This window comes from Thunnus albacares, chromosome 17, assembly GCF_914725855.1.
Source record: "Thunnus albacares chromosome 17, fThuAlb1.1, whole genome shotgun sequence".
Lineage (NCBI taxonomy): Eukaryota > Metazoa > Chordata > Actinopteri > Scombriformes > Scombridae > Thunnus > Thunnus albacares.
The window spans coordinates 156702-166898 of record NC_058122.1 but is presented as its reverse complement, the minus strand read 5'-3'; the positions used below and the strand labels follow the sequence as shown (position 1 = coordinate 166898).

General features: G+C 40.2%; 1 protein-coding gene across 2 annotated transcripts; it reads left to right on the top strand.

Moving 5' to 3' along the window:
• Nucleotides 1-16: 16 nt before the first annotated feature.
• Nucleotides 17-5632, top strand: LOC122967544. Of its 2 annotated transcripts, XR_006398632.1 has the most exons (5): nucleotides 17-254; nucleotides 1483-3569; nucleotides 3865-3914; nucleotides 4116-4232; nucleotides 4535-5632. XR_006398632.1 is itself a non-coding variant. In XM_044332240.1 (2 exons), exons 1-2 carry the CDS (start codon nucleotides 448-450, stop codon nucleotides 1993-1995), a joined length of 675 nt encoding a protein of 224 aa, XP_044188175.1. In that variant the 5' UTR covers nucleotides 279-447; the 3' UTR covers nucleotides 1996-3083. The 2 variants fall into 2 exon arrangements, 1 of the variants encoding a protein (XP_044188175.1); XM_044332240.1 differs by lacking the exons at nucleotides 17-254; nucleotides 3865-3914; nucleotides 4116-4232; nucleotides 4535-5632 and adding an exon at nucleotides 279-609 and having other exon boundaries at nucleotides 1483-3083.
• Nucleotides 5633-10197: the final 4565 nt, after the last annotated feature.

Sequence of the window (10197 nt, the reverse complement as noted above, 5' to 3'; positions counted from 1 at the left end):
GCCACGTTGTCATGCAATCGCGCTTCACTTATTACCGAAAGTCGGGGGTCTATCATTGATGTATTATAAGAGCTTTCCTAATACATCCATGAGGTCTATTCAAGAAAGCAGGTTTAACAAGCTCTAAGTCTGAACTCTGAGCTGATGAACTCTCACATGGGAAACTTTTGGGTTTCAGTCAGAACAGCTGATCAGAGTCAGTTCAAAAGCCATCATTAATGGAGCCCCGATACTACGATTCACCATGGTAACAGGTAAATAAAAGGCAGCGTCCCAATTTGAATGCAATAGACGTGGAGATATTCATGCGTGTGTATGCGGACTGAGAACATTTATCTTTAAAAGAGCCTGAGTCAGAGTGGGGAAAAGTGTCAATAAGTTAACTCCGTGGAATTTTATTCAGCGTCGTCTATTTTCCATTAATTCATAATTTATTAGACTTAATAGATGATAAGGTGGTGGATTCTGACTGTCCCCTCTCCTCATTTCTGTTTGTACATCCTCTATTCCTTTCCTCGCTCCCTCCTCGTCTCGCGTCTTAGTCCCTCCCACCTGAGATGCGAGCGGAAGGGCCGAGGAAGAAACACGAGAGACGAGTCGAGGCAACAGGTATTTAATAAAATGAGACATCCTTGCTTCGGTGCCGTCATTTTAAAGCGACGTTAATTAAATATGACGTATAGCACAGCTGCATCATCTGTCCATTGTTTTGTTACAGCCTACCTCTGTATTTTATGATCACTGTCAAAAGAGCATAACAGTGTTCATCAAAACATATATTTACTTTTAATTCAAATCACAAAGTGGCATAATGTGACAAGAATGTACGGATGTCATACATTCAAATACAGACAAATAGTTGTATGAAAAGTATTATACAAATAAACAAAGAATAAAATATATAATATATGTGATTGGGTGATATATACAAACACTCATGTCTTTCTATCTATATCTATCTATACAAAGTATAAATAAATAAATATGTTTTTTGTTTGTTTGTTTTGGGATTTTTTTTGTTTTTCCTCTCTGACATGATTAATCATATGTATTTCTCACTCCTCTAAACGCAAAACACCTACAGTCAATATCCAGCCCATAAGCAATTAATGAATCAAGGACCTGACAATATATAAAATACAGGTATACCTCCCTTTTCCGTCATATCAACAACTGATATTTGTGGCGACAATAGAGAGAGAGAGAGAGATATGCTGACGTTCCCACTGTGGAAGGCAAAATTGCGTCATGCCACCCTGCTCCAGCATGAGGTATTTATGACTGCTTCTTTTAATGTAGCCTAGTTGTAAAAGAGGGAGCTTATTTGGTTTGTATTACAGATAACCAACTACAGGTAGGAAGGTAATGCACATATGGACACATACTTTTACGAAGGTCTCAGTATTTTAAATTTTATTATGCAAAGTTTGCTGGCTCGAGGGTATAACCCATGTACATTTAAATGTTTTTTTCTTTCTGTAGACTGAAAACTCACCGGCAGCCATTTACAAATGCCTCAACAGCAGTGTTGCCGTGCTCAAAATATACTTTGACAGAGAACAAGACCTCCTGAATGATTACCGTCTCAGTCGTGACTCCTTGGAGGCCTTGATACGGTATCTACCACCTGAGAGGAGACAGGCCTGGGGACACCACATAACTGTATTGATAACTGTGTACTGGCTCGCATACGGTTTATCATACAGTGTGGTGTCCTGGGCCTTTCAAGTTCCTAGAGTCACTGTCTGCAGGCTGGTCCACAAGGGGGTTGGGAAGATTGCTGCTCTCCAGCATGAGGTGATTGTACAGCCTGCTGCTTCAGAGCTGGAAGAGACTGGGCAGTGTTTCCAGCACTTAGCCAACAGCCCTGTCTTTCTGAAGTGTGTGGGTGCCATTGACGGGTGCCACATACATGTGAAGACCCCTTCCAGACCAAGTGGCCGGGATTACATCAACGATAAGCTCTTCCCATCCATTCAATTGCAGGCAGTATGATAGGAAGGGCCGGTACCTTTGTGGGATATCCTGAGTCTGTGCATGACACCCGTGTCCTGAAGAACAGTGGACTATACAACAAGGCTGTGTACCCTCCTCCAGGGTATTTCATTGTGGGGGATGGTGGCTACCCTTGCACTGACCAGCCTATTGCCATTATCCCCCCGTATAGGGAGCCAGTGCAGGGGAGGGTACAGAGCCGCTTCAATCAACACAATGGCAAAGCAACATAACAGAGCGGGCTTTTGGCATGTTGAAGGTGCAATGGAAGTGCCTGCTATTTAAGGCTCTGGAGGTGGACCAAGCTTTCGCTCCTGTGGTCATCACTGCTTGCTGTGTCCTCCACAACATCTGTCTCACTGCAGGAGACATCCTCGATCCCACTGAAGAGGTTTAGGAGATTGATGTGCCTCCACCCCGTCCAGTGAGGGGCAAACAAAGTGGACATGATAGACTGGTAAACTAACTCTCAGCTCCTGACCATAATCCTGTGGAGTTGAATGAACATGATTATTTATAAGATTTTGTTAATTTATAGCCAGTTATTTTCCTTTGGATGTTATGTTTCATCTTTTTGACAGAAAAGAACTTCTTAGCATTGACCACATGCATAACTCTGATCTTTTTTTTTCATTAATGTAATTTCCCATTGAACCATGCTCAAGTTTATTTAGAGCCCTTACTTACTGTTACAATCTCAAAGGGTTTTACTGTTACAATCTCAAAGGGCTTTATTACAAATTGTATGGGATGTTAAAATAGGCTATCACATCGTCTCATGTGATAAGCAGTTTTATGTTCAGTGTTGATTTGAGTCATGTTGCATTATTGTAGGCAGGGTATAGGTTTTTTTATGGGCAGAACTATTTGAGATTAGACTGAAAAATCTGAAGTTGTCATTGTGTTGATGTTCAGTTTCAATATGACCATGATCACCCCTGATGTGAATTTAGGTATTAAACATGTTTTTTTTTTTTTGTCTGGACTTGAATTCCATAAAAGGCTGCATGCTTGATTTGTTTGCAACATGCTTGATTTTAATCACAAGAAGAAAGGTGAACATAAACCATTGTAAGTCATCAAGCTTTTTTTCTCACTAGCTCTTCAAAAAAGTCTAAGAACCTCTTTGTATTTTCTTGCACAGTCTGGTGATTTCGGTTCAAGCACTCTACCTCCTTTGCTGCCTCCTCCTCTAAAAACTGCAGGACCTGGGAGCACTGTCTTTTTTTGCAGGGAGGGACACTGGCAGAGGTGGATGGCTCAACATCCTTAATGGCTGTTTGAGCCAGATTCAGCAGCCTCCTCATCCTCCACCGTCTCCTGGCTCTGGGCAGCCTCAGTGGATGTTGAGCCACTGCCAGAGGCCACAGCATCCACACTTGCCAAAGTTTCCGCTGAGTCCATGACAATGGGAGAATCGATAGATGGCCTCGCACCGATGGCCTCATGCATAGCGGAAAAATATGGCCATATGGCTGCTGTGGCCTCTCCCCTGTCAGTCCCCATCCTAGTTGCATGACATCTCAACTCTCACATCTCAACAGGAACACAAGCAAGATTAAAGTTATCCAACAGTTCGTAACCTTTTTTAAAAATATCTATTTTCATGTATTTTCAGAATATCCTCAGTTGAATGCAATTGTGTTTCCTCAGCATCTGACAAGATGAACTATGCTCTACAAAACTTGTAGAACACTCATTATTCTTAAAAATGTTCATTACATTGTTCATTTTGCAATTTCCTTTAACAGCAATTAATTTAAACATTACATTACTACAAATTTAAATATTGTGTATCATACTCTGTGTGTGTGTGTGTGTGTGTGTGTGTGTGTGTGTGTGTGTGTGTGTGTGTGTGTTTATTTGTAGAGAAAAAATATCAGCTCAGCGTACCTGAGACCTCACCCCAAAGAGAGGGGGTAAGAAAGCTCCCGTCAGCAGCCGAACCAACATGCACTTCCTAGTGAACACAGTCCTTAAAGTACACATCCACAATACTCAAGCTTCAATAATGCCACATAGGATTTTCTATTAGCATGAGTTTGTAGCAATTAAGAAATTGCTCAGAATGATCTCTGCTATTATTTACTGTTTGACATTATTGTCTGTTTATTCCTCAGCTGCTCCACCTGAGTCTGAAGAAAGCCAAAATAACATTGTTTGAGGTGTCTTCACTCGAGATGCTGGACTCCCTCGTATTGGTGCTGTTTGACTGCCTCAACTCCATCCATGTCAAGGTTGTAGAATCTGACATTTAATTTTCCAAAAACTTTGTAATTATGCCTGTTATCACAGCAACATGAGCTGTGTTTGATCAAATCAAATCACTTTTTGATTCCAAAATTTAAAAATTTGGTTGCACTGTAACTGCAGCACAACACAATTCAGGTGGATCCACAAATGCAGATTATAACCTGCACTGCCTCCACTCTCCTCCACCTGTCGCCCTCTCTATCTCTGTCCTTGCTCCTCTCCCCCAGGTGATCACAGAGGCTCTGGTGGCTTTGTTTATAATTTTCCCATCTGCCCCCTCTCCCAGGCCAGCCTGCGGCATCTTGGGACTCAGGTCTCTGATCTATTTCTGGAGAAGAAGTTTGCCCATCGTGTGGACGATTTGCTGCTGGAGAGAGCAATCAACCCTGACAACTACAAAGATGTGAGTCAAGAGTTAAACATTATCTATTTTTGTTGTTATGTAGGATAAATGAAAATGATTGCTATTTTTGTTTGAAATATGAGGAAAAAGGAGCATCTTTGTAACATGAAAACTCTGTAAGATCTAGGAGGAGCAGTATGAGAAAGGAGCAGACTGGCTGTTGTTCAGTTATCTGACATTCATCACCAAACTGAGCAAACACTGCGGCCTGCTGGAGCTCAGCAAGTCTCACAACACACTCGGTCGGGGCTGGGGTGAAAGACTGACACACCACCTCTCTATCACTTACATACACCTACATTCCACACACACTTATTCTCTTTTTTTCAATTTCACATTGAAGCCCACCTGCATTACACTCACTGCTGGGTGTGGCTGACTGCCTCACAGCTTCAATTTAAGATCTGAAATCACATTGGTTATACTTTCCATTAGTGTTTTGTTTAACTCATCATCGTTGTTAGAGCTGTGACTCCGGTTTCCCCATTGATTAGTCAAAAAGGTTGTATCCACATCAGAAGAATGAGTCCCTTGTAAAAGCAAACGATGAGATTTTTGCCCTTTACAAAATAAAAAAAGTGCTTTTCTCTTTACGATGTCTTCCATACCCTTAGCATTTAATGAACCAAACGACACTTTAACATTATCATTAAACTAGAACAAAAATGAACTTGAAGCGTAGCAATTGTTTACTCAGCCCACTTGTTAATGGATGAACCGTAACTTATACAGGGCTTGATCGTCCTATTAATGATTTTTCCACTCACATCCATCAACCTATTATTTAATCTGCCAACTCCAATTCTTCGCCCTCCAATGTATCCATGAGGGCCACGAAAAAAGGCCAGTTTTCCAGCCCTCCTGGCTTCTTCAATCTGGGGCCACAACTTTCTCCTCTCCTCCCAATCCTCCCACGGTAGCACTTCAGCAAAATGTCCAAAATAATGTCCAAAACTTATCTTTTTTAATTAAGATAGAAGACTGATAACTTTAGTGACATGATGAATTTACTTGGCATGACAAAAATCTTTTTTTTTTGCTCTGTTTTGCTGACCTCTCTCCATGTGCTCGAGTCCAAGATGGATTGAGTAATGTGAACTATTCTTTCTTAATTTGTGGTCACACGATTACTTTTGCTTATGGTTACCTAGATAAAGGGGGTGGCTCATTTTACCCACTGGCGCTATTTACCCTGTTCTGCCCTATATAATTTTTGGTAAAAATTAGAAATAAAAGCTGCAATTGTTGTCTCATCAGTGTTAAGAGTGTTATTGATATATAATGAAGAAATCTTTAGTTTCCCCATGTCTTTTTTCCAAACTATAAAAGTACGATGAATTTTTTTCCCCAAATTCCAACCATTTAGACCTTGATCTGATAAATGCCCCTTTTGCTTTTTCAATATAAAGCATATTCAACTCCTCTTGTAAAGAATGCAGTTTTATTTTATCTTCATCATTAGAAGATGATATATTCAAAATATCATTTAATTCTTTTACAATGTTAGAGATCATCAAGAAACATCAGTGGAGAGAATTTAGTATATCAACTAGAAACTTTAGCAAACGGTAAGGCAGCTGCAGAACCACCTGGTGCTGTGGTGACATCTTGTGCAGTGATCCTCCTTCCAAGGATGATAATGAATGGACCACTGTAGCCAGCCAGCTTCCCTTCTTTATGTGGCTTAACTCTTGCATCTCTTACCTGTTGTGTTAAGTCCTCTGTAATCTTGATTTTTTTTTTTTTGCTTTAGAACTTCTGAGTGTTTAGCATCTGCCCAAACACAATCACAGTGTGTGTGTGTGTGATAGAAACTGTACAATAACGCGTCGAGGTTGTGTATTGGTATCACTTCTGCTGCTCTTATCCCTCTTGGGCCCAATTCGATGTGCCACATCCACAGAGTTTTGGAGGGAATCCCTGGTGAGATTCTCGACAGTAGATCAATCATGGTCATCTTGACATTTTCGCCTTCTTGTTCTGGTACACCAGATATCTTCAAATTCCATCTTCTCTTATAGGCATCCATTTCATTTACACAGTCACTAAACACATTGTTCTCTGTCGTTAGTGATTGGACCATTAAAGAGTTGTCACTGAAATCACTTCTTCATCAGGCAGCTTTTTTCAGTCGTTTTTACATCCAGGGGGTAATTAAATCCAAGTTTTGCACTAAGTGATAGTCTGCTGCATACCAGAGCATCTTACTCCAGTGCCATCTTGGGCGTCCCCCTAGCATGGATGTATAATAAGAGCTGGGTAGGGCGCCGCTGCTCAGCCTTACAGCCAATTTTTCCCAGTGGCCACTCGTGGTATTGCAACATAAAATCCCCCTGCGGCCCAAAAGGGATTCTCCCCATAGACCACAATTGTAAAACAGACAGGACAATTATTATCAATTATGTCTCTTTCTATTATGAACTTTTGATTCATGGAGGTTTTATATTTGTAAAACTTTCCTCAAGCCGAGAAAAGTGATTTAAAAATCTGTGACGTTATCACAATGTAAAGTCTATGGGCTGAGCGGGAACTCGCGGGCGGGGCCAGAGGGGGAAACACTACTGTGCATATTAAGTGGAAGCAAACCTGGAAGCTAGAAACTTTTTTTGGCGTATGCGCCAGGCGAGCAATTTCTATAGGACTGAATGGGCACCATTTTAAGTCTGGTATCCAGCTCTTATAATACATCCATGGTCCCAAGTCTCTTATTTCTGCTGCAAGGAGCGAGGAGGGATCTCTGAGGAGTGAGGAGCGAGGAAACACGAGAGCAGCCTTCTTGCTGTTACGCCCCCTTATTGGATATCAGTTATTGATCGGACGCTGCAGCTGATGTGATACATCACTGCGGTTTCATACCGAAGTGGAGACAAATTACAGATTAAATTTAAGTGCATCACTCCCAAGTTTTATGCTTTACTTGTTTTCTGATTCATCATATAGTTAAAAATATGTTGTCAGTCTGATCAACAAAAGAACCATAAACAACTTTCTTCATTTATTAGAGGGATTTTCCTTTTCATGATGTTATTTCCTCCATTAAACTGTTTCTTGCTGACAGACAGACTCTTCTTGACTTTAATTTTATCCACCAGTTATATTTTACATCATTTATCATCATTTCCATTCCGTCACATGTGAAGCTGAAAATTCCTGAGCATCCGGTTTGATATGAGTTACATAATTTCCATTTTCTCTGAAACATTTAGCCAAATACATATTTTCCACTGATTATATTCTGGATATTGAATAATTAATTCACTATCAGGATTATCAAAAAAATACAGATGCAAATAATCAATAAATAGTATGGTAAATGGACTGTACTTGTATAGCGCCTCTCTAGTCTTCCGACCACTCAAAGTGCTTTTTACACTACGAATCACATTCACCCGTTCACACACATTCATACGCTGAATGGGTACAGGGGCTACCATGCAAGGTCCCAACCTGCCCATCAGAGGAAGCTAACCATTCACACACTGATGGCACAGCCATCAGGAGCAATTTGGGGTTAAGTGTCTTGCCCAAGGACACATCGGCATGTGGACTGGAGGAGCTGGGAATCGAACCGCCGATCTTCCGATTAGTAGACGACACGCTCTACCTCCTGAGCCACAGCATTGTTTTGTCACAGCCTACCACTGTATTTTATGATCCCTGACAACCATTTCTTTTGTTTTTTGTTGATGCTGTTTTGACAAAAACGAGTAAATTGATTATTTTTCAGTCACTCTGTAAGGCAAGAGCCTTGAAGATGTTCAAATCAGGCAGTCGGTCCCTTACTTGACTGTCGTGCATATTATTATTTTATTGGTTGGATATTAGTTATATGTTTTATACTGTGTGTAATGTATTATGTGCTTTATGAGTGAGTGGTTTTACTATTTTTGTCTTTTTCTATCTTTGTTTAAGTGAACTAAGACAAATTCCAATCAATCATATTGATATGGTGATAAAGCATTGAATAATAAGTCCCAAACCCTCAATCATATGTAACATGCGTAAGGGATTTATTGTGTCAAAGTATGTGCCTTAACTTTTGTAGACAGCTGAAGGACGTCTGTGCAATGAATCTTGTTAGAGACACCTAGTAGTGGAATTGACTGTGTCAAATTTGTTAGGTCATTAAGAGTTTAGCAGTGTTCATTGGTTAGGCTACGTGCTTTATTATTTTACGACATTGTTACTTTATTACTTTATTACCCTCTCTCTGTCCAATTCTTACTAAGACATACTGTATTTAAGCCAAGACTTTTGGTTGTTTGGGATAACGGCTGTGAGCCCCTCTCCATGCTGGCATGTAAGAGTAAAGAGAGAAAGATTCATCACTCTGTGTTTTAATTCTTCAGAGAACTTCAATTCTTAAGAAATTCTCCTACACATGTTTTGGTGTCAGGTAATGTGATATGTCGCAAAGTGCTGTCCCATTCTTATTTAAACCATCAACCTGTCTCTTAGATCCCATCCCAACTAGGCTGCTTAAGGAAGCCTTACCCTTAGTGAGCACTTCTTTGCTAGATATGATCAATCTGTCTTTAGTAACAGGCTATGTACCACAGTCTTTTAAAGTAGCTGTAATTAAACCTCTTCTTAAGAAGCCTACTCTTGATTCAGGTGTTTTAGCCAATTATAGACCTATATCTAACCTTCTATTTCTATCTAAGATCCTTGAGAAAGCAGTCTCTAATCAGTTATGTGACTTTCTATATAACAATAGTTTATTTGAGGATTTTCAGTCAGGATTTAGAGCGCATCGTAGCGCAGAGACAGCACTGGTGAAAGTCACAAATGACCTCCTAACTGCATCAGACAAAGGATTTGTCTCTATACTTGTCCTGTTAGATCTTAGTGCCGCATTCGACACAATTGACCATCAAATCCTCTAGCAGAGACTGGAACATTTAATTGGCATTAAAGGAACTGCATTAAGCTGGTTTAAGTCCTATTTATCAGACAGATTTCAGTTTGTACATGTTAATGATGAATCCTCCATGAAGGCAAGGGTTAGACACGGAGTTCCACAAGGTTCTGTTCTTGGACCAATTCTATTCACCCTGTATATGCTTCCTTTAGATAATATTATTAGGAAACACTCCATAAATTTTCATTGTTATGCAGATGACACCCAATTATATTTATCAATGAAGCCAGATGAACCCAATCAGTTAAACAAACTCCAAGCATGCCTTAACGACATAAAGACCTGGATGACCTGCAATTTTCTTCTACTAAATTCAGATAAAACTGAAGTTATTGTGCTTGGCCCTAAACACCTTAGAAACACATTATCTAATGATATAGCTACCCTGGATGGCATTACCCTGGCCTCCAGCACCACCGTAAGGAATCTGGGAGTTATCTTTGATCAGGATATGTCCTTTAATAAATCAAATCTCAAGGACTGCCTTTTTTCACTTGCGTAATATCGCAAAAATCAGGCACATCCTGTCCCTAAAAGATGCAGAAAAACTAGTTCACACATTTGTTGGATTATTGCAATTCCTTATTATCAGGCTGCCCTAACAAGTCTCTAAAGACTCTCCAGC

Bases quoted from the DNA above. Each gene is read 5' to 3' on its own strand.
- LOC122967544 (XM_044332240.1), top strand. From the start codon at position 448: ATGATAAGGTGGTGGATTCTGACTGTCCCCTCTCCTCATTTCTGTTTG. The intron at 610-1,482 runs GTATTTAATAAA...TTCTTTCTGTAG, and splicing joins GAGACGAGTCGAGGCAACAG to ACTGAAAACTCACCGGCAGC.